The sequence below is a fragment of the Pantherophis guttatus genome, chromosome 7, assembly GCF_059756535.1.
Source record: "Pantherophis guttatus breed Tessera chromosome 7, ASM5975653v1, whole genome shotgun sequence".
NCBI classification, from domain to species: domain Eukaryota; kingdom Metazoa; phylum Chordata; class Lepidosauria; order Squamata; family Colubridae; genus Pantherophis; species Pantherophis guttatus.
In genome coordinates, this window is record NC_142069.1 from 58,078,344 (window position 1) to 58,105,585 (window position 27,242).

The 27,242-nt window shown below is 43.5% G+C and overlaps 1 protein-coding gene across 12 annotated transcripts in view; it reads left to right on the plus strand.

Moving 5' to 3' along the window:
* DOCK4 (dedicator of cytokinesis 4) overlaps window positions 1-27,242 on the plus strand; it is a 627,777-nt gene that overhangs the window by 189,017 nt on the left and 411,518 nt on the right. For 11 of the 12 annotated variants that reach the window (XR_015728984.1, XM_087874154.1, XM_087874155.1 and 8 more), the window contains one exon: window positions 21,600-21,725. Coding sequence is in view for 11 of the 12 variants with exons in the window: in XM_087874154.1 (XP_087730280.1) it covers window positions 21,600-21,725 (126 nt within the window). In the remaining variant the exon portion in view is untranslated. Of the gene's footprint in view, window positions 1-16,124; window positions 16,503-21,599; window positions 21,726-27,242 lie in introns of those variants that run through there. The other variant, XM_087874161.1, reaches the window with a different exon arrangement.

Sequence of the window (27,242 nt, forward strand, 5' to 3'; positions counted from 1 at the left end):
TCATTTCTTCAGTGTTGTCACATGAAAAGATATACTTAAATATTTACAAAACGTGAGCGGGTGTACTCACTTCTGTGATATACTGTATGTGATTCTTTGCTTCTGGATTCTGAGTTCTGCTGCATGGGTATTGTATACATTCATCATGCTTTATATTATTGTATATAAACAAGTTTTTTCTACAAATGAATCCTGCTAAATTATTTACTCGTGTGCTGGTTGGATTGCTGCAAACTCTAACAAGTGGCCACTCAGGGTCTGGCTGGTTGAATAAATCCCTGAGCCAAGTTCTTATTGATGAATGTACGAAGTTTGTCTAGCTCTCTCAGAGTCATTGAGTAGAGCTTCGGTTTCGGTAGCTTAGCCCCTGGGATAATTTCAATGGTGCAATCTGTGGGCCGCTAGGGAGGAAGCTCATCTGATTTCTTTTCACTAAAACTTCCCTTAGGTCCCAATACTCTTTAGGAATGGCCAGTAGAGGTCTCCCTTGTATCGCGGTTTCTGCCTCTTGATACAAAACTCCCTTAGTAAAATGTTCCTTTGGGACAGCCAGTAGGGGTCTCTCTTGCCCTGCAGCTCCTCCCTCCTAATGCCTAATTCCTTTAGTTAGGTGCTCACGGCTGCGTTTGGATTTTCTGTGTGGTAGGAATTTTAACAGTCCCTTTCTCCAGTCCACCCAGAGATGGACCAGATGTTAGCCCATGACTTCAGCCAGGCTAGCCCCAGGACCAGGGGTCTTTCCATCCCTAGGGCAATTATAAAACTTAGAGTCTCTGAGTGGAGCCCATTTGCATCCTCAACGGTTCAGTAGCAAACGTACCAGGAATACCCCCTGCAGCTGAGCCATCCAACTGGCAAGAAGCAATTAGAGTTTTAAGTCTCCTCAAGCAAATCCCCAGTTTCTCCACCAGAGCTGGGCTGACTAGGCATCTAGTGCACCCAGAATCTAGAAGAGATTTTAAAGAGACTTTCTGTCCAGTTCCAAGAAGTTTTAATTCTATGGGCATAGTTACAGGGACAATGGGGCAACTTCTGAATCACTGTCGGTCAGCCCCTGGTCTTCTCTGGTGGGGTCGGAATTCTCTCCTCTCAGTTGGGGGAGGGAATGAACACTGGTCTCCAAGCCTTTTATTTATTTATTTTCATGTTTTATTTGTTTTATTTATATATAACATTCAATTTTCATCAAACAGTGTGTGTTCTGGGTACAGTTATGTTTAAATAGTCATATTACATATCTTTGTTGTGATATTCATCACCATCATATTGATAATATAATAACATAATAATGTAATAATATTAATACATAACACTTAACATCATCTTCTTTTACAACTCTCCACTTTACCATTTCCTCTTTTTCTATCTCCTCCTTTCTAACTTGTTTCTGTTATCTAGCCATTGATAAAATATCTCCCATATCAAAAAATATTCAGTTTCTTCTTTATCCTTAATAGTGTTAGTCTATTCATTTCTGCACATTCTAATATTTTCTTAATTACATTCCCCTCAGACAGGATCTCATCATTTTTCCATTGTTGCGCAAATACAATTCTAGTTGCTGTTAGTATATTCAAGATCAAGTATGTAGCCTTTTTATCATATTTTTCTGGTAGAATGCCCAACAAAAATATCTCTGGTTTCAGATCTATATGTTGTTTAATCATTTTTTCCAGCCACATGTGTATTTTCGTCCAGTATTTTCTTGCTTTTGGGCATGTCCACCACATATTTGGATGAACTTCCAGGTAGCTGACCAAAATGGCGGCTCCGTGCTAAACGCCGAAATGCGGAGGCATATGATAGGTACCTTTGAGGTGTTGGGGGGCCCGCAGAACATCTAATGGCCCCTTTCCTGGAAAGTGAAACATCACCCGTCCGATCGATCTATGGACGAAGGGGGTGTGGAGGACGCCAGTGATGGTGAGGCCAGAGCCTGCTTGCCTGATTGCTGCTGCCTAACAGATTTAAAGGCTCCCATTCTAATTGACAGTTACAACAGCTGTGGCGCTCGAATCGCTGGAGAAAGCTGCTCTGAAGCTGGTTGGGGCCTTGGGAGATGGCAGCAGCTGCGGCAGCGTTTTCAACGTCTGTAGGGATAATGATGATGGTGGTGGCAGTGAGGAGGGTGGAGACATCTGGAGGCTGCCATAGAAGAAGTCGGTGATGCAGAAGGCTCAGGATTCACTCTAAGTTTAGGGCGATCTGGATACCCCCTTTTTCTGATCTGCAGGGGGACTAGAAGTCATCTAAGGATGAAGGGCCTTTGAAAAAGAAGTCTGGAGGAGTACGGTTGAGTGGGCGGAAGACTACAAGAAGGGGATGTTGATTGATTTCCCCCTTTGATAAACCTCTCCCCCCCCATCAGGCCTAGGCCTAGTATGGCCTCTCAGCTCAATTTTAATGATTCCCTGCTTTGACACCCCCACCTGAATATCTCTCCCTCGCTGTGTTACCCCATCAGCTGTTGTTCCATCAGCACTTACTCCGCTCTTTGATATACCATCCTACCCCTTTAATTCCATCCCGGCTTCCATGGATATCGAAGGGAATGAAGACACTGACACTGTGAATCCTTATTTGCCCCCTGTTTATTTTGTAGGGGAATGGACCATCTCCTCTTAAATCCTTTTGGACTCTGGATTGATCATCATGAGAAGGCGGCCATTAAGACCTTTATTTCCCCCTGGACAGAATTCTAATTTTCAGATTTCTCATCACTATGAGAGGGCGGTTATTGTTCTAGTATGTTGGTGCTCTACATAACATCTTCTTCCCCTCTACTATGACCATCTCCAACACCTTCAGAAGATTGTCTCTCATCCCCTCCATCCTTTTCTTCTATTTACGGTGTACTCAGCTGCAGAATTCCTTGCACTGCGAGACTCCCCCCTCTTGCAGGTTTGGCCCTCTCAACTATCGAGGGCCACCCTTGGAACCCCGAGAGGTGGTACGCTAAAAAACGGAGGACCTGGGGTTTTTTAAATAGATTTTTAGACCCAATTTTAAGGGGATACGGGAGGAGGGTGGTTTTTAACAACAAAAATGAGACTGGGGGAGGGTCTCTTAAGGATCAGCAGCCATGCCATTCTGACGGTCCCGGTGGATTGGGGGGGTTGGGAGTCGTAGAGGATGTACGGAGAGGGGTGGGACATTCTATACCTGTGATGATGGGATGGGGCAAAAGAAATGGAAGTAGGGGTCGGGAGCATCACACCAGATGCATTCGGGTGGTGACTTGCTCCCATGCCTCCTGCTCACCCTGCTTTCCTGGGGATGCGAGAGCGAGGGACCCTGGTCTCTGTCTGGTGTATGTGAATGCCAGGTCCATGGTGAATAAAGCCCCCCTCATACGAGATCTTATTGATGAAGAGGGTGCGGACCTGGCCTGTATCACAGAGACCTGGTTGGGGCAGGAGGGGGGAATCCCTCTCTCTGATTTATGCCCCCTGGGCTTTCGTGTGCTGCACCAGCCGCAACACCAGGGAAGGGGCGGAGGGGTGGCGGTGGTTGTTAGAGAAAGTCTTAGTCCTAAGGAGGTCACTGTCCCTCAAATAGGCGGGTGTGAGTCTTCTATTGAAGTGGGACCCTGGAGTTCAGTTGGGCTTGTTGCTCACATACCTATCTCCCAGCTACGTTGCCACAGCCCTGCCCCGCACTGCTCGATGTCTTGACTGAAGTGGCTCTTGAACTCCCCAACCTTTTGGTTGTGGGAGATTTCAATCTGCCTTCGATCGGCGAGTCATCTGAGACAGTCTGGGAGTTCATGGCCTCCATGGCAGCCATGGACCTGACTCAGGTTATTCAGGGCCCAACTCATAGGGTAGGACACACACTCGATCTGGTTTTTCTCTCTGGGAAATGGATAAATGGTCTTGGTGGGGGGAACTTTCCATCGCCCCCCTGTCATGGACCAACCATTTCCTCCTTAGACTGGACTTTCAATCTACCAACCCTTGCCGCTGGGAGGTGGGACCCATTAAATGGTTCTGCCCCAGGCGCCTGATGGACCCAGAGAGGTTCTTGATGGAGCTTGGGACATTCCCCACCTCTCAATCCTACGATTCGGCTGAGGCTCTGGTGGCATCCTGGGAATGGGCGGCTGCTGACGCCTTGGACCGAATTGCACCTTTGCGGCCTCTGACCCGACGCAGATCCCAGGTCGCTCCTTGGTTTTCTTTTTTTCTTTTTTTTTTTATTGAAAAGTTTTACAAAAAACAAAAATTTTCCTCCCCCACATATTCCCCCCACAATTTTCCTCCCCTCATCCCACCCTCCCTCCCAGACTTCCTAGAGCAAAATACAAGGTGTTTCATTTAACAATCATAAACTAGATTAACCTACTTATCCTCGGACTACTAACTCCCCCCCTGAAACCTTAACTCCACTATAGATAACAAAATACTTCTAATACTTAACATTCATTCATAAGCTATTTGATATTTTCTTGTCTGATACTTATTTTGAATATAGTCAATCCATCTTCTCCATTCCGATACATATCTTTCTTGTGTATAGTCCTTCAAGTACGCTGAGATTTTCACCATTTCTGCTAGGTTCGTTACTTTCAATATCCACTCTTCAATAGTAGGCAAAGAGTCCTTCTTCCAATATTGTGCTACCAACAGCCTAGCTGCTGATATTAGATTCAAAATCAACTTAGTCTCTGATACTGTACAGTCCATAGTTGTTCCCAATAGGAACAATTGAGGAGTAAATTTCAACTTTTCAAAATATTCTGCATCACCCACCAAATTTTTATCCAAAATGCCTTGATTTTCTTACAAGTCCACCATATATAATAATAGGTTGCATCATTACATTCACATCTTCAACATTTAGTTTGCAAATTAGAATACATACATGATAATTTTTTAGGATCTAAGTGCATATAAAAAAAACATTTTATAAAAATTCTCTCTCAAATTTTGTGCTTGCGTAAATTTAACATTTCTGACCCAAATCTTTTCCCACGTTTCCATCATCACTGGTTCCTGAAAGTTTTGTGCCCATTTTATCATACAATCTTTAACCAATTCCGTTTCTGAATCTATTCCCAATAATGCATTATACAACCTTTTAATATGCATCTGGCTTTGATCTCTAATCTGTTTCACCAAATTTTCCTCATTTTGCATAACACCAAATTTTTGATCTTCCCTCCATCTAGCTTGAAGCTGACCATACTGGGCAGCTGTCTTTGTTTCGCCAACCAGGAATTAACCCTGTAAATTTTATCAATTTGAATTGCCACATCTTCTGGTCTTTCTTTAATTAACTCTGCCATAGCATCAGCACAAATATCTTTTAATTTTTCTTTGTTATTTTCTTTCAGGCCTCTCAATCTCAGAGCAAACTCCATGGATCTGTATTGTAACATTACCAATTCATCATCCACTTTCTCTGTTCTGGTCATGACATCACCCATTTTGCTTTCCAAATTTAAGTTGGCTTCATTAATTTCTTCAACTTTCCCATCAAGCTGGATAACAAGGTTTGACAATCCTGATACAGCATAAACAATATCTTCTCTTATTTCATTGTGTTTTTCTGCAACCACCTCCTTGATTGATCTGATATCCTCCTCAACTTTCTTTAATTTCCCTTCCACAAGTAGTGTTAGATTATTCCTTGCTGTGGCTTGATTATTCATAGCTTCTTTCATTGCTATTGCTTGATTATTCATAGCTTCACTCATTGATGTTGCTTGATTATTCATGGCTTCTTTCAGAAATTCTTTAAAATCATTAAGTGCAGCCTCCTGACTCTGAGTCTGAGTCTGTAGATCAGCCAGAAGTTGTGCTTTCTGTGTCACCACTGACACAACTGGAGAACCTCCCCCTCCTTTAACAATTCCTGGTTTCACTTGTCTAGAAGCCATTCCCCCCCTCTTTTAAGAAGATCTTTGAAAGCCACAAAGTCTTTTAAACAACTTTAAAATGTTTGTAATTTATAGTCTCCAATTTATTAGGCAGGATAGGGTTTTTTTTTTTTTTTTGGTTTTCCACAAACTCTCACTTCCCAGCAGTTACTAAGCAGCTAGTCACTCTCCCAGTGCAAAGTTCTCAAGCACTTTCGTTTCTGGCTTTCACTTTCAAAACCATAACAAAGACGCCATCTTCAGCCTCCAGCTCAATGAAATTCAGTTTGAAACAAAGTAACTTCGGAGTTAAGCTCTGTACTTTTAAAGCTTGTTCTCCTGTTTTCCGCTCTGCCTGCGCTTGTAATCAGTCAAACTCACTTTTGAAAGCAGGATCGGATCGCAGCTTCTCGCTTTGCTTTCGCAAAGTCGTCCTGGCTCCGGAGCTTCTTGGTGGGCTGGCTGAGAAGCTCTCACCCTCCAAGCCTCTGGAAATGTTCCAGAGGGCTTTCGGGGAGCTCTACTCTCGCCCACCGGCTCTCCTCTCCTTCTTTTCCCGAAGGAGAGTTTTTCAGCCGCCAGACAGCCGGTTTGTGCTGTCAAAGCGGCTTTTACGAAGACACAGGGCTGGCGGTCTTAAAAGACCGTCCACGGAGCCTGCGGTGCCGACCGGAAGTCGCTCCTTGGTTTTCCATGGAGCTCCGGGAAATGAAACGTCGGAAAAGACGCCTAGAGGAGAGTTGGAGGTCCTCCCAATCTGAATCTGATCAAACACAGTTAAGAACTCATACTAGGTCTTATCTAGTGGCGATGGAAGCGGCGAAGCGAGATTACTTCGCTGCCCTCATTGCATCTGCAGAAAACCGCCCAGCAGCCCTGTTTTGTGTGACCCGCTACCTCCTTAATCAGGGAGCGAGGGAAGACCCTTTACAGGGCAGAACTGAGGATTTTGTACAGTTTCTGCATGATAAAATCGCTCAGATCCGGATCGGATTGGACTCTGACTGGGCAGAATCCAATGGGGAGACTAGGGTAGGTCTTGAGAGTAATATCTGGGTTGAGTTTGACCCTGTTTCTGTCAAGGAAGTGGACAGGATTATGGGTAAACTTGGTTCCTCCACCTTCTTATTGGATCCTTGTCCCTCCTGGTTGGTTTCGGCTGCCAGGGAGGTGACTAGAGACTGGATCCAGGCAATTGTCAATGCTTCGTTGAAGGAGGGGGTCTTCCCCACCTCTCTTAAGGAGGCGGTGGTTCAACCTCTCCTCAAAGTCTTCCCTGGATCCAGACTCACTTAATAACTATCGTCCTGTCTCTAACCTTCACTTCATTGCAAAGGTTGTTGAGACTGTGGTGGTGCAACAGCTCCCACAGTTCCTGGAGGAAATGGAATATCTAGACCCGTACCAATCAGGCTTCTGACGCGGGCACATCACGGAAACGGCAATGGTCGCTCTGGTGAATAGTCTCTGGTGGGCTCAGGATGGTGGCTGTTCCTCCATCCTGGTCCTACTTGACCTCTCAGCGGCTTTTGATACCATTGACCATGGTATCCTACTGCAGTGACTTGTGGGGTTGGGGGTGGGTGGCACTGTTTTACAGTGGTTCTCCTCCTACCTCTCAGGTTGCTTGCAGTTTGTATGGGCAGGGGGGCAGAGGTCCACCCCAAGGCCCCTAAATTGTGGGGTGCCTCAGGGGTCAGTTCTCTCCCCCCTGCTCTTTAACATCTATATGAAGCCGCTGGGTGAGATCATTTGTGGCTTCGGGGTGAGATATCATCAATATGCTGATGATACCCAGTTATACATCTTCACACCAGACCACCCCAGAGATGCCCTTTTCGTGATATCTCATTGCCTGGAGGCGGTGCGGGCCTGGATGGGTAGAAACAGACTCAGACTCAACCCCTCCAAGACTGAGTGGCTGTGGATGCTGGCATCTCGGGTTTCAGAGACCCCATCACTTTTGATGGGTGGGAAAAACTTGCCCCCGTTGATAGGGCTCGCAACTTGGGTATCCTCCTGGATGCTTGGCTGTCCCTAGAAGACCACCTGATGGCCGTGACCAGGGGGGCCTTCGCATAGGTTCGCCTGGTGCGCCAGTTGCGCCCTTTCCTGGACCGAGATGACCTTCGCACTGTCACTCATGCCCTGATTACTTCCCGCTTGGATTACTCCAATTCCCTCTACATAGGCCTGCCCCTGAGATGCACCCGGAGACTCCAGCTGATCCAGAATGCAGCCGCACGGGTTGTTACGGGAGCCCCTCGTTACTCCCATATAACACCTCTCCTGCGTGAGCTACCCTCGTTACCACTGGTTCTCCGGGTCCGCTTCAAGGTGCTGGTTCTCACCTATAAGGCCCTACATGACTTAGGTCCGGGATATTTGCAGAACCTTCTCCTGCCTGCCTCTCACCGTCCTGTTCGCTCACATAGGGCTGCTCTTCTCAGGGTTCCGACGGCGAGTCAATGTCGTCTGGCGGCACCCAGGGGTAGGGCGTTCTCTGTGGGTGCTCCCACCCTCTGGAATGAGTTGCCTACTGAGCTCCGGATGGCTCCTGATCTCCGCTCCTTCCATCGGGACCTGAAGACTTGGCTGTTCAAGCAAATAGGCTGACTCTCATTCTGGGTTTTATTATTTATTATTTATTAATTAATTTGGTTTAAAATGGGATTTTGTTGTACATGTTGTCGAATGATGAACTGCCAATTTAAATTGGCAAACACTTTTTGTGCATCTAGGAAGTTCAGTGCTAATTGGAATATTATGAAGCCCAGGATGGGCTTCATAGTACTCCAGGACGTTCATAATCATTCTAGTGTTGTTCCTCAGCTGTCTTTTTGGTAGGAACCCATTTTGATCTGAATGAATGATTTCATTTAATAATCTTTTTAATTTTTCTGCAATTATAGATGCAAATATTTTGTAATAGACATTTAATAATGAGATGGGCCTATAGTTTTTTATCTGTTGGTGATCTGTATTTTCTTTCGGTATTAATATAATGTATACCTCTGTCTGTGATTTCGGTAGCTTAGCTTCTGCTAATGCTTCGTCTTATATCTCCAACATTAATGCCTCTAGTGGTCCTTGTATGGTTTTATACAATTCTGCAAAGAGTCCATCAGGTCCCGGTGTTTTATTATTATTATTATTATTTTCTTAACTGCCTCAGTTATTTCCATCATAGTTATTTTGTCGTTTAACATCATTCTCTTTGTGTCCAGTTTTTTGGTTATGCCCCTCTTGTCTAAATATTATTTGATACTATCTTCCAGTATATTTTCCTGGCTGTACAAACTCTTAAAAATTTTGAATTATGTTTTTTTATCTTCCATCCGATAGTGTACACTTCCTTTCTCATCCTGCAGTTGTTGTATTAGTTCCTTCTCTTTCTCTTTTTTATTTTGTATGCTAACTATCTCCCTAGTTTATTTGCATGTTCAAAAAAATTTTGTTTAACCATTTTAACTTTTTGTGCTATTTCTTCTTGTGCCAATAAATTTAATCTATGTTTTATTAAGTCCCTTTTTTCTTTTCTTTTATTTTTTGGGGGTTCTTTTTGTAGCTCTGACTCCCAACTTTTTAACTTTGTCCTGTAAATGTGTTTTGTTGTTGTTTCTTTTTTTTAATTCTTTTATTCTTCCTTGCCATGTATGCTATAGTTAAGCTTCAAATGTACGCTTTAGTTGTATCCAGTGGTTGGATTCAGCCAGTTTGCACCACTTCAGGAGAACCGGTTGTTAACTTTCTGAGCAGTTTGGCAAACTGGTTGTTGGAAGAAATCATTAGGGCAGAGAACCAGTTGCTAAATTACTTGAATCCCACAAAAGTTGTATCCCACAAATTTTGCAGAGATGTTTCTTCTTTCCTATTTTCTTTGAAAAAGAGTTTCATTTCTTTTTCCATCATTTGTGTATATTCCTTTCCTTTCAAGATGGTTTGGTTTGTCCATCTCTGCCTTTTCTTCTGTCCTTTCCATATCACTTTTAGGGGGTTGTGATCTGCCAATGTGTTTGTCATTATGTCTACTTCATTTATATCTCCTCTCAGTCCTGGGTTCATCCATACCATATTGATTCTTGACCATGATTTGTGTGTATTTGAATAAAAAGTGTATTGATTATTCTTTGTATTTAATTCCCTCCAGACATCTTTCATTTCATTTATTGGATTTGTAAATTTAGTTCTTGCGTCATCTCGAAAAATGTGTTTGGCAATGTTCTTCTCCCTCCCCCCCCTCTCTCTTGGTTTCTTTTATTGATTCTATAATCTTTTTTGATATCTACTACTGCGTTAAAGTTACCTATTAGGCAGATATTCTCATAATCAGTCTCCATTATTTTTTCATGTAATTTCCTATAGAATTCTTTCTGGTTATTATTTGACACATTGATTGCAGCAAGCAACATTCATTTCTGATTTGTTATGATTTCCATCATTAATATTCTTCCTTCCTCTTCAGCATATATTTGTTTAGGTTTTAGCCATTCTTTGATATATAGGGCTATTCCTCTCTTCTTTTGTTGTGTGAGGGATACATAGAGCTTTCCTATTTTGGGGTATTCTAGTATGTTGCCATATTGTTTCTTAATATGAACTACTTGTAGGCATACTATGTCCATGTTTAGTCTTTGTAATTTTGTCAACATTTGTTTCCTTTTTGCCGGGGAGTTCAATTCATTAATATTAATTGAAATCATCTTAATTTCCTCCTCCATCTTGTTATTTAAATATAGTCTCGGTCTTCTGGTTGTCCTTGTCTGTATTCTTGTTCTTGCACCTTCTCATTCAGTTTGTTCTTTTTCCAGCTGTATTCTTTCCTCTCGGTCTGCCTCCTTTTCTTCTGATTGCTGTTCTTCTTGACTCTTGCTCTCTATTTCTTCCCTACTTTCTTGTTCCTCATCTGTAGTGAAGTGATGCTCAAAAAATTCATGGGCTTTATCAAGAGTATCAATCTTAAATTTCTTGTCCTGCCTGTTGTAGTCTGCCAGCAGCCTGTGGAGCTGGCAGCGGAGTCAGACAGCAATGAGGCTGAAGAAGAACATGGGCCAGTCCTGGAGGCTGGGGAAGGCCCAGATGAGAGCACTGCATCAGAGGCAGAGATGGGGCCAGGGTCATCGGGGAGTGATGTGTGGACTTCAGAGCCTCCAGAGGCTGACAGTAGAGAGGCAGAGGAACAGGAGGAGCCTGTTCCTAGTGCATGTATGAGAAGAGATGCCAGAAGGCAGGAGTAGACAAAGCAGAGAGGACGACTCGGGAGTAGGGCCAAGAGGTGATTGTCCCCTCCCATAAGGCTTAAAAGACCAGCAACAGCTCTTGGCCTCTTTGCCGAAAACGTTGAAAGATTTGCTTCTTGTTTCACTGTATCCATTTCTTATTGGCGTCTTCTGCTTCTGAACTTTTGCCAAGAAAAGCCTTTGGCAGTTTGCCTAATTATATCAAGGTCAGTGATAAACTGAGGAATGGTGTTTTGAAGAATTTGCTTTAATTTAGTTTGGACTACACTGAGAACAAGTTAATTCTCAGCTGTTCTAATAAAGTCTGTTTGTTTTTGAATTGTTTGTATTTAATACTAACTACTTGGGCCTGGGTCACTACACTGCCACGTGATCAAGATTCTTTCTGGGATGAGCCACCTAAACATCACCTTATATTTGATCAGTTACGTAGTTAGGAATTGATAATGTTTTCTCTGTTCCCTGACTCTTCTAGGAATCTGCTTTAGAGTTTGGATTTCTCTCCCTTTATAAATCATTGGTTCCTCCCTTGTTCTCTTGTATATTTCATCTCTCGTGGTGAACCTCACGTGGACCTCTCTTGATAATTTATACCATCTTGCGTAATTTGTATGTATTCTATATACCTCATCAATATTACCTTGAATCTCATGTTTATTTTTCTGTAGACTATCTACTAGTAATTCTGTTATAATCTTCACTAAGTCTTCTTCCTTGTTTTCGGCTATATTTTGAAATCTCAGATAAAGGGCTGCTTTTTCCATTTCTAAATATACAATCAACTCTTCCAGATCCTTATTCACTAAATTAAGTTTCTGTTTCATTGTTTCTAATTTCTTTTCTGTTTGTTCTGCTTTTATTTCCACCATTTGTATTTTCTGTTCATTGTTCGTTGGATTGTTCCTATTTTCTCATCCATTTTTCAGATATCTCCCTTCATTTCTCCCATCTCATTTTTTATCTCCTCATGGTTTCTTGTTGTTGACTCTTGCGTTTTTATCATCATTTCCTGAATCATGAGGAGAGTTGACTGCATAGTCTGCATGTTCAGTGTGGAGCTTGATTTTTTTCCACACCGAGCATACTGTCTATTGAATGTTGACTTGATGTGGATGATGTTGTGGATGCTGGATTTGATGATGTCTTCTTTCCTATTTTAGTAATAGTCGTTATGCTTGTCATTTTCACAGCCCGAAAAATATTCTTCCAAAATAACATATATAAATTGCTATCCCCCTTTAAATCTTCCCCCTTTTCCTACAGTAATTTCTCCAAGTCTATAGAAAAATTTACTATTCCATATAACAGTGATGGCTAACCTTTTTGCCATCGCGTGCCAGGAGAGGGGGGGGCAGGGGAAGGTCGCGTGTGCACGTGCCCACACGCATGCGCATGCAACCCCACCCACCCCCACTCTTGGCACATGATGGCCTGGTAGGCCCGTTTTTCTTTCTTACCTGGTTCCAGATTCTCTCTATGCATCTGGGAAGGGCGAAAACAGCCTTTCCCACTCCCTTGGAGGCCCTATGGAGGCTGAAAGGGCCCATTTCCCAACTCTTGGTGGAAGTGACATTTTTTGCTGTCCACAGCCTCCAGAATCTCTCTAGGAGTCTCTAGGAGCCTCTCTAGGAGTCTCTGGAAGCTGGGGACAGGAAAAAACGTCACTTCCTGTCCCACCGGGAGTCAGGAAATGGGACCTTTCAGCCTCCGTAGGGCCTCCAAAGGAGTGGGAAAGGCTGTTTTTGCCCTTCCCAGATGCATAGAGAGGATCTGGAGCCAGGTAACAAAGAAAAACGGGCCTTCCCCTCCCCCCAGGCCCTCCAGAGGCAGGAAACAGCCTGTTTCCCTACTTCTGGTGGGCCCAGAAGGCCCGAAAATCAGCTGGCAGGTGTGCGCATGCACCCCAGAGCTAAGCTGGTGTGCCCACTAATATGGCTCCGCGTGCCACCTGTGGCACACATGCCATAGGTTCGCGATCACGGCCATATAATATTAAATAGTACTAATATAATGGTACTATAGGGATATATATATCAATTAATATGATTATATGTTAATATGGCTATATGTATAAATAAATGTTGAATAAATATATAAATATATGTAAATATATATTAGTTTAAGTACATAGGTTTATAAGTACAAGATTATATAAATATACCATAACTTTTAACAATGATCAATTGGGGTTTCTCTATGTATTATAACTTTATCAACCGCTTAATCCGATCTTGAAATTATACACACTTCTTTCTCCTTCCCCCCCTAATATTCTAGTATTTAGTATTCTAATTTATAATTTTTCTTCCCCGCCTTTTTTCCAGTCCACAAATTTTCCACAAAAACAAAGATAACAAAAAGGAAAAAGCATTCCTCTAACTGATGTTATTGAGGATATTGCATCAGTTACTTTGTGTCTTCATGTCTCTAGATGGCAGTCTCATTCTATTTAGCGCAGTCTCTCCAACCACTTTTAAAATTTTCTACAAAGTTCTATATTCCATCGCAATCACAATCACAGTCCCACTACATACGCATATAGTGTATCCTAAAAATATCCTAAAAATATAAATGCTATTTCAGGATTTCTCCTCTCTCCCTTATCCTTCTCAGTCAACAATATCTGTCTGATAGTATCAAGTGCTCCCATCACTAAGTCACCACTGCGTCTTGGGAGGGAAAATCCTACCCCTCTCTTTGGAGTTCCACTTTTGCTGTTAGTGCTGTTTGTAGGCAAATCGTTTTATTGAGCCTTAAATCGACTGGATCCTCACTGATACCATCGCACTGCTTCCCTCTTCTCTCTTCCCGATCTACGCCTGGCTGTCACAGCTCCAGATCCACCATATTGGCTGATCTCTTCCCTGCTGAATTTGAGGGGTCTTCTCTCGTCCAAACAGGAGCTCGTGTTTTTCCTCATCGAGTCCGGATCTTACCCTCTATCTTGTCAATCCCTCCAGGATTAACGCTGCCTTTTAAGGCCACCAAGCAAGGAAAATCAGTCAATGAGAACGGAGCCTCGTTCTTTTGCTCCACTTTGTCGTGACATCACCATTGGAAGTCTTGCTTTCAGATTTTGAAAAGCATCCATTGTGAATTGCATGGCTTGGCACAGTCGGGTTCATCCCCTTCCTCTACCTCATCCTCCAGCATTGCCAGCTCCTCTCTCCATTCTTTCCGACAAGTGCCTCTGGTGAGGGTGACTCCTTTTGTTCTCCCTTCCCAGTCATCTTTCTTCCCAATGCCTATGGACCATCTAGGCTTGGTTGAGTTTTGCAGGTTAGCAGCTTCCTCCCTCCCTCCATCCAAGCTTACAGTCATCTGAGGTTTGACCAAAGCATCGCCCCAGTATTTGGTTTCTTCTTGGTCACTGCCTTGGGTTAACATTGTTTGCATGGTCCCTTTGGTAGGGAAGGTGCCTCTCTGGTTGACCAATTTGGAGATTCCGCCTAATGTAAGGACCTACCTCAACTACCTACCTTCCTCCCTGTGGCTCCTGCCTGCACCCCCCACTCTTCTCATCACAACTTTGCCCCCTGCCCCTCCAAGTAGCTGCCACCTGCCGCTTGTCCCACTTCAAGCCAACTTTGCCAATTGCTGCTCCGAGCGACATGCTGCTGCTGCCACCGCCAGTGCCAACCGATCCTGTTTGCCCAATGCATGCCTCCAGCCTGGCTTGGCAAAGAATCCACTTCACTTCAGTGAAGGAAAGAAGCCCTACCATCCTGGTTCAGCAGTGCCCCACTGGCATCCAGCTTCACTGACAGTGGGCTTGCAAAGGGAAATTGTGAGCTGCTGCTTGCATCAAGCTAGACTGGAGAGAGAGAGGGAGTGCATGAGTGGGTGCCAAGGAGATGGTGGGAGAAGGGAAACCAGGCAAAGGGGCCAGCAAGGGGTGTTCACAGCATGCCATAGCACATGCACTTTCCCTCAATGGAAATAGACGGAGTAGAATCAAATGATAAAAAATCCAACATACATATAATACGTATAAATCCCAAACTTTTAAAGGCTTATCAGGGTATTTACTGTGAAATCTCTGTAAAGGTTTCGGAGCTCTAACATCTTGCTCATTCACCCATTCCAATTGAGAGGACGGGAAGTGTTTCCAAGCCAACAAGTACTGTACATTTTCTGGAATCAAGGATTTCTTTGACCTCAAAATGTTGTTCCTCTTCAATGAGAAGTGGAACCGGAGGGGGGGTTGGGTACAGACGAATCGAGGAGACAGGTACAGTTTTCAGCAAACTTACATGGAACACCGGGTGGACTTTCCGGAGGGTTTTGGGTAGCTCTAACTATACTGTGACCGGGTTTACGATTCACACAATGGGAAATGGTCCAACATATTTAGGCCCAAGTTTTTTTGACTTTTGGGTAGTTTGTAAGTACTTAGTGGAGAGGAAAACCCCATCACCTACTTGGTAATCCCTTGGTGTAGCCCATTTCTTATCAGACTGTTTCTTATGGGCTCTATGAGCCTTGTCTAACGCCTTACAAGCTACAGGCCAGGTAACCTGAAGCTGTTCAATCCAATCTACCAAGGATGGAATTTGAGGTTTTCCCTGTGGTAACTCCGGGATAGGCACAAAATCCTGACCCGACACCACTTTGAATGGTGTAAACCCAGTACTGCTGTGTATGGAGTTATTATAAGCCACCTCTGCAAATGGTAGTAAATCTGTCCAGTTATCTTGCTGGTAATTTACATAACACCTGAGGTATTGTTCCAACACCGAGTTAGTTCTTTCGCAAGCCCCATTAGTCTGAGGATGGTGGGCGGAGCTTAGCCCTTGGATGGAGCCTAACAACCTCAAGAATTCCCTCCAAAAGTGGGAGGTGAACTGAACTCCTCTAACGGAAATTATTCATTCTGGAACCGCGTGTAATCTATAGACATTTTGAATAAACAGTTTAGCCAATGTCTTTGCCAAGGGAATCTTGGAACAGGGTACAAAGTGCACTTGTTTGGAGAACAAGTTCGTAATCACCCAAATGACTGTATTTCCATTACTTTCAGGTAGTTCGACAATAAAATCCATGGATATCTCCTTCCAAGGAGCCCCCGGTCTGGCCACAGTCTGGAGTAACCTGGGTGGCTTCCCAGGTGGCCTCTTTGCTGAAGCACATACTGGGCAGCTAGCAACATATGCCTTGATATCCTTCTTTAGGGGAGGCCACCAAAATTGTCTTTTGACCAAATCTAGAGTCTTTACAAACCCAAAATGTCCAGCCACTTTTGCATCATGGGACTGTTGTAGCACTGCGTCCCTCAGACTGGCCGGGATATACAACTTGGCCCACCCATGCGAGACCATCATGAACAGTACACTTGTTGCCGTGAGAGGTGAACCAGTCATCAGTTTTTAGTGCTTCTTTTATCTGCTCCCATAAACTAGTGGGTAAGTCCAGTTCTCTTCTCGCCTGGGTTCTGGTAACAACAGGAGCTGCCAACTGTTTCAAAGGGATAACCGGGTGGATCACCTCCAGCCATGCGCCATTGTATTGAGGCAGTCGTGAGAGGGCATTGGCCATAAAATTCTTTCCTCCCAGTAGGTAGCACAAGGAGAAATTGAAGCAATTTATGTGTTGTTCCCACCAGACTTGTTTTGGCGATGAAAGGAGCTTCCATGTGAGGGTGTTTTAGAACCAGCGGAATGGATGCACAACTACCCTATCCTCCAGTTCACCTGGGGGTTCCATTTCCATAGCCAAGGCAGTCCAAGCGAAAGGGGTCATTCCATGCCTGGGGCCACGATAAAACTCAAGACCTCTCGGTGGTCCCCCATCCGCATTTCAATCAGTTCTATCACAAAGTGGGCTGCCCGCCCCCCAGCTACTGATCCATCCAACTGGCAAAATGCGATGGGCACTTTCATGGTTTTTAGTCTCAGTCCCAGTTTGTCCACCACCTCGGGGCTGATGACACACCTGGTGCATCCAGAGTCTAAGAGGGCTAGCATCTTCCCCTGGGCACTGGATGAAGGCACCCTTAGTTCTACTGGGATGGTCATGGGGCCCCCACGCTGACTTACCAGGGGGTCATCACCGGAATCAGTTTTGGTATCACTGTCATCTGTGGTGGTCGGAGTTCTCAACTCCGCCAGGCCTGGAGAAGCAAACTCAATGACTTCCACCTCCTTCAGGACCATCTCGCAATTCTTTGCTGGAGGCTTGTCAGCTCTCTTCCCATCAGTAGGGGTTGGCTTGGAGCTAAGTTTGGAGAAACAATCAGCAGCTCGGTGGCCTTCCTTCCCAAATTGGAAGCACACTGTAGATTTTGGCTTCATTGCTGACCCCCCTTTGGATGCTCTAGGGCATTCTTTCTGTGTGGCAAGGGAAGGCTTGTTCCAAACTCGGCCCCCATGGAAGCGATCCCTGATCAGGTCAATTTCCACATCAGCTGCCATCACGTACCAGTGTTGCAGGTCTCGAGGGCCCCCACGGGAGCAGCAACCCTTGTAGACATCCTCATTGAGGCCATCCTTATAACATTCCATCAGGGCTTCCTGGAACCACCCCCTCATGTGGTGCACCAGCTCGCGAAACTCCTGGTGTATTCAGCCACTGATCTCCGCCCTTGATTTATAGACTTCATCCTGATTCTGGCCTTCCATTCAGCTAGGGGGTCCTCGAAGCGCCCTCTGAGTTCCACCATGAACTGGTCATAATTCCTCAACGGGAGAATTTTCATCATGGAGGCCCACCCACCAGTCAGCAGCCTTCCCCTCCAGGGCCATAGTGATGCATCTCACATGGGCGGCTTCCGATGGGAAATCCTCTCCATACTCCTCCATGTGATTCCACACTTGGGATAGGAAGAATCCCAAACCCTTGGGGTCTCCTCCGTATTTTACATTAAGTGGAGGAACCTTTGGAATTTGATGCCTCCTGGTTCCTGCCCCCCTCATAGGGGGCCCTGGGCTGCAGTCGCAGCTTGAGCCCCAGCAGCTTGTTCTCTTTCTGGCTGAACCCCGGGAATCTCTTTTGTGCTTGCTGAAGCCTCTGCTTCCCCCCTGGGCATTCAGTCTCCCTCCGGGCTGGCAATGCATAACTTTCATGGGCTTTCCAACTCTCAAAAGCCTCTTTCAGGAGTTGCATGGCTTGAGTCAGCAGGAGATCTTCTCTGTCCTCTTCCTGCCAAGCTGCCTCTCCCCGCTGGCGTCTTGTAGCTGTCACCCCTGAGGGAATTTCTTCTGAAGGATCCATCCTCCCCATGCCCAGCGACCACTTAGCTCTGGCTGGCTTTTCTTCAAGCTGTAACTCTGACATCCAGTCTGAAACCTCCCTATCTCGCTTGGATAAGGGAGGGGTGGACCCAGCGGCTCCCATGTCCTCTTGGTCACTGTCTTGATCAGACACTCTTGGCTCAGCCCCCACAGTAGAGTTTTCTCCGGGATGGCTGTTAAAGCAGACTTTGTTTAATGTCAGGCTTGCCTCCATTCAAAACTCAAGAAAGAAAAACCCCGACTCCATGTTGGTAGAGGTACTTTTACTGAGTATGAACTGAATGCAGTGAAAGAAAAGCAAAATCTGAGGCAATAGGCGTGAAAATTACATATTGAAAGCATCCCCCAAATCCCTTCCCCCACAGTCCCAGGTTGAATGTCCAATCCACATCTCCCCAAGGTGTCATGTGGGGTACTTCTTTAGATGGCCCCATCTATCTTGTATGCTGGGACGGTTGACCTTGACAGTTATCAGTGCAGCTGCTAAAAAGACAGAATTTTCCTCCATTTTCTGAGACATCTCCACCAGCTCACTTCCCTCCCCCCCAAATACCTACAATACCTCCCCCCTCCTGTTACAATGGCAGCCGAAAGCAAGCAAGCATCATGAGGCTGACACCACGTTTCTTGTCACCCCATTAGCCAGCCTGTCAGTGGGAAATGAGTAGGTGGGCTTTATTGCATTCCAGGCATTTCCTACCCATATGGCACGCCACATTTGCAATGGGCGGGAGGTGTTTGGGGAAGGCAGTGGGGGAAGGGGGGTGGCAGAGGAGCCACTTTTGAGCCATTGGTTTTGACAGGGCGGAGAGTCTCCCCTTAGTTATGCAGGCAGAGGTGTGCTTCCTATTTCAGTAGTCCCCAGTAAGGGGGGGAAATATTAGGAATGACCCCCATCTCGAGCCTGAGATGGGGTTCATTCCTCCATCTTGGTGCTACTTGACCTCTCAGCGGCTTTCGATACCATTGACCATGGTATCCTTCTGGGATGACTAAGGGAGTTGGGAGTGGGAGGTACCGTGTTACAGTGGTTCTCCTCCTATCTCTCTGGTCGGTCACAGTCAGTGTTGGTAGGAGGACAGAGGTCAACCCCTAGGCCCCTCGTTTGTGGGGTGCCTCAGGGCTCAGTCCTCTTTCCCCTCCTATTTAACATCTACATGAAGCCGCTGGGTGAGATCATCCGACGATACGGGGTGAGGTATCAGCAATACGCTGATGATACCCAGCTGTATATCTCTACCCCGCATCAATTCAGTGAGGCGGTGGATGTGATGTGCCGGTGCCTGGAGGTCGTGAGGGTCTGGATGGGAGTCAACAGGCTCAGACTTAACCCAGACAAGACCAAGTGGCTGTGGATATTGCCTCCTAAACACTATGTTGATTGTCCATCCTTGGTTCTGGGGGGGGGAGAAATTGTCCCCCTCAGAACGGGCTCGCAATTTGGGTGTCCTCCTAGACTCACAGCTAAGATTAGAGCAACATCTGTCAGCTGTGGCTAGGGGGACCTTTGCACAGGTTCGCCTGGTGCACCAATTGCAACCCTACTTGGGTCAGGAGGCTCTCCTCACAGTCACTCATGCCCTTGTCACTTCACGGTTAGATTACTGCAACACGCTCTACATGGGGCTACCCTTGAAAAGTGTTCGGAGACTACAGTTGGTCCAGAACACAGCCGCGCGAGCTGTCGTGGGTGCACCTAGGTACACCCACATTACACCAATTCTCCGCGAGCTGCACTGGCTCCCTATTGGTCTCCGGTCACAATTCAAGGTGTTGGTTATTACCTTTAAAGCCCTACATGGCTCAGGGCCAGGTTATCTTCGAAACCACCTTCTACCGCATAGCTCCCAGCGACCGGTAAGATCCCACAGAGTTGGTCTCCTCCGGGTCCCGTCAACTAAACAATGCTGGTGGGCCCATGGGGGAGGGCCTTCTCTGTGGCTGTCCCAGCTCTCTGGAACCAGTTACCTCCTGAGATCCGGACCATCCCCACCCTATTGGCCTTCCGAAAAGTGGTGAAGACCTGGCTTTTCCGGCAGGCCTGGGGCCGTTGATCTCGCTGTTGCGATCTGGCGAGATCCGGCCATGAATGGTGTGAATGGGTTTTAATTGTTTTTAATGTTATAATTTTTAATGTTTTTATATATGGTTTTTAAATGCATTGTAAGCCGCCTTGAGTCTTTGGAGAAAGGCGGCATACAAGTTGAACAAACAAACAAATAAATATTAAACCATGGCTCAAGTGGGCTGCCGGGCTAACGGCAGAACATCGGTGCCCAGGATGGACCCACCATGCCACCCATACGTGCGTTTCCAACGGCAGCAGATTGTGTGTACAAAATGAGAGACTTTGCTTCCCCTGGGCAGTAGAGTTGTGTCTCTCATTAATGCCAGAGAGGCTGAGGAGAAGACATTGCGTGCCTGCCAAAATGTCTTTCTGACAGCCTCACCTGTAGCAGAGATGAGAATATCAACTGTCTCTAGCCCCTAATTCTCCTTAAGCATTGCCAAATGAGGAACAGCACTGGCAAACTTTCCAAGCCTGCCTAAAGCAAGTAAAGCTTTACCTGCAGGACGAAAAAGAGATGTTAATAGGGCTAACCCTATTAACATCTCTTTTTCGTCCTGCAGGTAAAGCTTTACTTGCTTTAGGCAGGCTTGGAAAGTTTGCAGCTTTTGTCTGAAGGAGGAGGAGGAGAGGGGAGAAGAAAGAGGGAAAGTGGCCGAGTGAGAAGTGCCCCACCTGCCAGGCACTGAAGCGCCGCTGCTGCTGTTGCAGCGAGCGAGAGAGCAAGAGAGCGATCCAATCCAACCTCTGTGTGTGTGTCAGAGAAAGAGAGAGAGAGAGATCTCCAATTCAACCTTGGAGAGTTATACCACGGCTGGTGGTGGTGTGCTCTCTCTCTCTCTCACTCACTTTCTGTTTGTCTCACTGTGGCAGCAGTGGCAGTGCTTCAGTGCCTGGCCAGTGGGGCGCTTCTCACTCAGCTGCTTTCCTTCTTTCTTTGTTTCCTCCCACCCCTCACCCACTGGAGGCCCCTGGATTCCCTCCCCAACCCCGCCTGGCACCCATAGGCATCACTCATGCGAGCAACATCAAGATGGCCATGCCCCCAGGCCACACCCAGTCAGCCATGACCACTCTGGCCACGCCTCTCCCCCCGACCCCCAGAGGACAACCACAATGCTGATCCAGCCCACAATGAAATCGAGTTTGCCGATTTCAAACAACCTACTTACTGTCATTTATTTTTCTCTTCTTGTTTGTAGGTCTAGCTGTCTCTCTTCAGCTACTCCATGGAGACATTGAACAAATCAGGAGGGACTACACATCCATGTTTACCCATGGAGTATCAATAGCAAGGAAGTTGGGCTTTTCCAATATTATTATGCCAGGTATGTTGTAAGAAAATCCTACCTTAACACGAATATTTAAGTGTGAGTAACTTTGTTTGGTTATTTATGAAGGCTTCGATGCCACTTCACTTGCAACTTTAAGTGGTTTCCAAGCAGAAAAATGAGAGTACAAACATGCAGTAACCCCAAACAAGTATAAAATAATAACCTAGTAATAATAATATAGATATTGATATGTATTACCAATGCCTGCTATTGTCCGACGCACAACCAAACATTTCAGCAACCAAATTCTCTTTGTAGTGTGGTGTTAAAAATTATCTTAAACAGCAGCAACAAAGTTATTTCTGATGGGAGGGCATTCCAAAAGATAGGAGCTCCTACAGAAAATACTCATTTCCAAGTTTCTTTTCATTGTACTTTGTACAGGGTGGGGAATATCATAAGATATTATCTATAGGTATGTTTGGAATGGGCAAATTCTATTTCAATTAAGTGATCTCAAAAACAATTATCCAAGAAAAAAATAGTTAACTGGCCCACTAAATAATCCAAAATGCATATGACCTTATGATCTTCAGCAAAGAAATGGCTCATAAATTTCTTTATCAACTAAATCTTTTTCAGTTCAACTAAATTGTTTTTTTCAGTTCAACTAAATTATTTTCAGTTCACTGAGGTTGTTTCTCAAATTGCTGATCGTCTATTCCCTTTTTTAAATATGTTAATATTGGTAAATATGTCTTAAATAAACATTTGTATGATTGCAAGGCAAAGTAAAGAAATAAAGATTACTGTGTCAGGAAGTAGAAAAATTTGGCATCAAAGCATTTTGGTTTCAGAGACTGACAGTAGTTGACATGTGTATTTTCTAGAATTCTGACCTCTTTATCTATGGGACTTAAAAATTGAGGATAGTTAATAGCCAGTTATTTCCACAAGATAAGCATTTGGATATTAAGTGGCACAGTGGTTAGAATGCAGTATTGCAGGCTAACTCTGCCCACAGCCTGGAGTTTGATCCTGACAGGCTCAAGGATTCAGCCTTTATCCATTCAAGGTCGGTAAAATGAAGACCCAGATTGTTGGGGGCAATATGCTGATATTGTAAACAGCTCAGAGAGTGCACTATGTAAAGTACTATGGAGCAATATATAAGTCTAAGTGCTATTGCTGTTTGCAAATAGATTGTTTTTAAAATTGCAACAACCAAGAATGAGTCCTTTCATAAATTATATAGATTCTTTCCTATTCTTTCTTGTTTGGTGTTATGCCATTACAAATAGGAGTAGAGGATCAATAGCAATCTTTTGTTTGTTGCTCTGATTCTACCTGAAATATTATGAGAATGACACAAAAATACTCAGAAATAGAAACTTAAACTTCATTTCATACCAATAATCCTCAATCACTATTTTAATAAAAATGTATTACTATCATAATTGTGCTCATCCTGAAAGTGTTTTATGCCTATTTACTGAGAAACAAAATCAATTGAACTTCATGTGGATTTATTTCTGAATCGATGTGCATAGAATGACATTATGAATGTCAGTTTATTTATTTATTTGTATCTTGCCTTTATTATTTTTATAAATAACTCAAGACAGTGAACAAATGTAACACCTTCCTTTTTCGATTTCCCCCCACAACAACCCTGTGATATACACTGAGCTATGAAACGATTGACCCAAAGTCACCCAACTGACTTAGCCACTTTTATGGCTAAGGTGGGAATTGAGCTCATAGTCTTTTGCTTTGTAGCTTTGTACTTTAACCACTAGATCAAATTGGCTCTCAGTTCATCCCATTTCTTAATCTTGCTGGTATACCAGTTACTTTTTTCAAAACTCTGTGTATATATAGCTGGTAATATCATGTACATTGCAAACTGATATTAAATTATTTTATTAAATATTTTTATTAAATGTCAGACATTCTCATTTGCTCCATCCCATTCTTTGTTATGATGCATGATACAACAACTCTCTCCTGTCCACTGTCACATTTTTCTCTGACTCCTATATATGCATTTTCTTCTTTTGATTTTGGAGATTAGGAGGTAGAGTGATGTGCAGTGATGTTGTGAAAATGCAAATTATAGTTGAAAAATATTTTTTTAATATTTTTTTTATTTTTAAACAAAAATAAAACATAAAAACATCATTATTCCATACAGTTACAGACAGTATATTGATCGGTTTGTATCCTTCTGTGCTCCCTCCTCTCTTCAAAATATCACTATACATCCCAAGGTTATTTTCATATATATATAAAAAAAAAGAAATTCACTTCATTTATCTCAGCATCCACATATTTTATGTTTATCTCCATTTTTTATTGTCCATCCATTGATAAAACAAATCCCATATCAAATAATATTGTTTATCCTCCTGCTCTCTTATTTCAAATGTCAATTTACTCATTTCGGCATAGTCCATCATTTTCTTTTTTTTTTTTTTTTTATTGAAAAAGTTTTTCAAATACAGATTTTTCCCCCTTTTCCCCCTCCCTCCTCCCCCCCACCCCCCCTCCCCTTGACTTCCTCATAGTAAAACCCAAGTTCATAACAGATTATATCATACTTTACTATCCACATACTCAATCTCCATATACTGACCCTTTCATTTTAATAAGATTATCATACCCCCCGTATACTATGCTATAATAAGCATTTCAAAGTGACATTCTATTATAACATTATCTAATAACTCCTGATTTAAAATAATAATATTATTATATCTCCCAATTTAACAATTTCTACTCGTAGTCTACCCTTTTACTACCCCTCAGACAATATAACATTTCAAAATATACTTCTATTCTAAGTATTCAAAAAGTCCTAATTTAACACTTATTCAGTTCCAGTAGCCATTTCGTTTCCCCCCTTCATTACAAATATTCACATCTAAACATTTCTTTAAAATAGACAATCCATAACCTAACCTTTCTCCACCCACTTTCCTACAGAATTACCATAATTATTCTTAATATCTTTATTCTTCTACCCAATCCCCTAGAAAAATATTCCCTTATGTAAATAAGATCCTAAAAGAAAAAAAAAAAACTTTAAACTTATGATCCATATAGCATCTTCTGGAATATCTTTCAACTGGATGATGAATTCCACCCATGTTAGGGTAACATCGCATCCTTATTCCAACAGTATTTTCGATATCTTCAGTTACCATCTGCCCCCATCAGCAACAAATATCTTCATATTGGAAAAGAAAAAACCCCGACAACCACCCGAGTGACTTTATAATTATATTCCATATAATGTTTATGGAGGTGTCTTTGATCCAGATAAGTGGTTCCAACCATCATAATAGGGTAACAACCAGATCTTCTGCGTGCCCCAATCCAATAAGTCTCTTGCCATATAGCTCAGCATACACGTATTTATCCGGAACTCCAAAAAACAAACAAGATATTTCCAACCATTTGGTTTAAGGCCTTTTTCACACCCAATAATTCAGCACTGCAGAGATCTGCCACTCTCCTCAGGATAAAATAAGCCAATATTTTGCCCATTATCTTTTTATATATTCAGTCCTCTCATAAGTAACTGGCATTACACTGTTGTTTAATTTAAAAGTTTTTATGTTTGTGAGACCTACTTCTTCTTTTCTTAACTTCTTGTGGGTTGGATCTCCATCCTAAACTCCTTTCTGTAGATTGTGTATCAACTATTTGGTTTTGCTGAAGAGTAGCTTGATCCTGTTGGGTTTGCGTCTGTGGCTGAGATCTTTCTGGTTCTGTAAATTGTATATCAGCTGATTGACTTACATGCTCGTTTGTGGCTTGACAAATCATTGCATTAGGGTCCGGAACCGCCTCTCTTATATTAGATAATCCAGCTGAGGCCTCTGAAAGAGGATCCAAAAGCGGCTCATCTATGGAGACCTCTTTAATTTGTTGTTTCTTCGTTATTTCCATCTCCTTCTGCTTTTCTTGGGTTTCTATCTCTTGTTGATTTTGCTTTTTAAGTACCTTATAATAGAATTCTTCCGCTTTTTCAAGAGTATTTAACTGATATCTTACTCCTTGATATCTCAATATTATACCCACTGGGACATCCCACCTGTATAAGATATTCTGTCTTCTTAACTCAGTCACCAAGGGCCCAAATTTCTTTCTATCTCTTAAGATCTTAGGCGGCAATTCCTTATATATCCAAATTTTTCTCCCATTCAGTTGTAAAGTAGAGTTAAAGGATTTTTGCACAATATCATTTCTTATCTCTTTTTCTGTAAAGTAAATTACCACATCTCTAGGCAATTGCCTTTGCTTGGCAATCCAGGAATCCACTCTGTAAGCCTTATCAATTTTACTGATTACGTCCCCGTGATGAACCTTTAAGATCCCAGCCAAAACTTGAGCAGATGTTTTTCTTAAATCATCACTATTATTTTCCTGTAAGCCTCTAATTCTGATCGCAAATTCTGTGATCCTGTATTGCAACATTACAGCCTCTCTTTCAATTCCTTGCTTTATATCTTCTAGATTATAAGTCTCGTGACCAGCTTCTTCTTTAGACTTTACTTCTAAGCTATTATCTCGAATATTTGCTAAGTCCTTTTCAATTCTTAATATTTTATTGTCCAAGTTATCAATTTTCTCCATTTTAGACTCTAGCAATTTAATATTTATATCCAACTTTATCGCAATTTCTGAAAAACCATTAGTCACTGTTACAATCTTTTGTTGCAAATTATCATACTTTAGTTGTATCATTTCTTTAATTTCCTGCCTTAAATTTTCAAATTTCTGATTCACAGTTTCATAATATTTTGCCATTTCCTCCTGAATAAATTCTTTTAAATTACAACCATTCTGCAGAGTCTGTAGGCTCAGAGAGTGGGGGAGCACCCCCCCCCTTTCTTGTCTGTCAGCTTTTATTAACGCCATCCTTCCAGCAGACTTTTCTCTTTTACCCCCCAAACAAGATCAAGTAATCACCAGGAAGAGAGGAACCTAAAATAACTATGTTGTTTCAAATTGTAGCCAGCGCTGTATATTCCGCAACTTTGTATCTGTTATAAAAAGACTCTTCTTTCTTCTACTTCCCAAGCCTCCGCGGCCATTTTAAAACTTTTTTTTTTTTCCTTCTCTTCACTTTAAAATGCTTATAAATTCATTAAGAATACTTGCGGTTTAGGGTCCCAAATCCAAATCCAAATCTCATATTTTTTTAAATAAATCCATCTGTTAAGTTCATTGATTAGTCCGGTTCCAGCGCCTGGCTATGCAAAAGTGCATAGTGCACCCGATGCCTGGAGCGGCGGCGAGGGAAAAAGGGGGAGCGCCAACCTGCTCGTCCCCAAGAGTTTAAAAAGACTCTGGGGACTTCGCAGAGGGCTCTACCCACCCCCACCCGCTCAGACTCGCATTTCCATCAGGAAATGGAGTTTTTCGAGCCGCCTTTCAGATGTAAAGGCGGCTCTTTTACAGGCAACGGGGCGGCGGTCGCAGAGGACCGTCTGGCGGCACCGGAAACCAGACAGGAAGCCAGATCATCATTTTCTTAATAATGTCTTCATCAGTAGGTGTCCT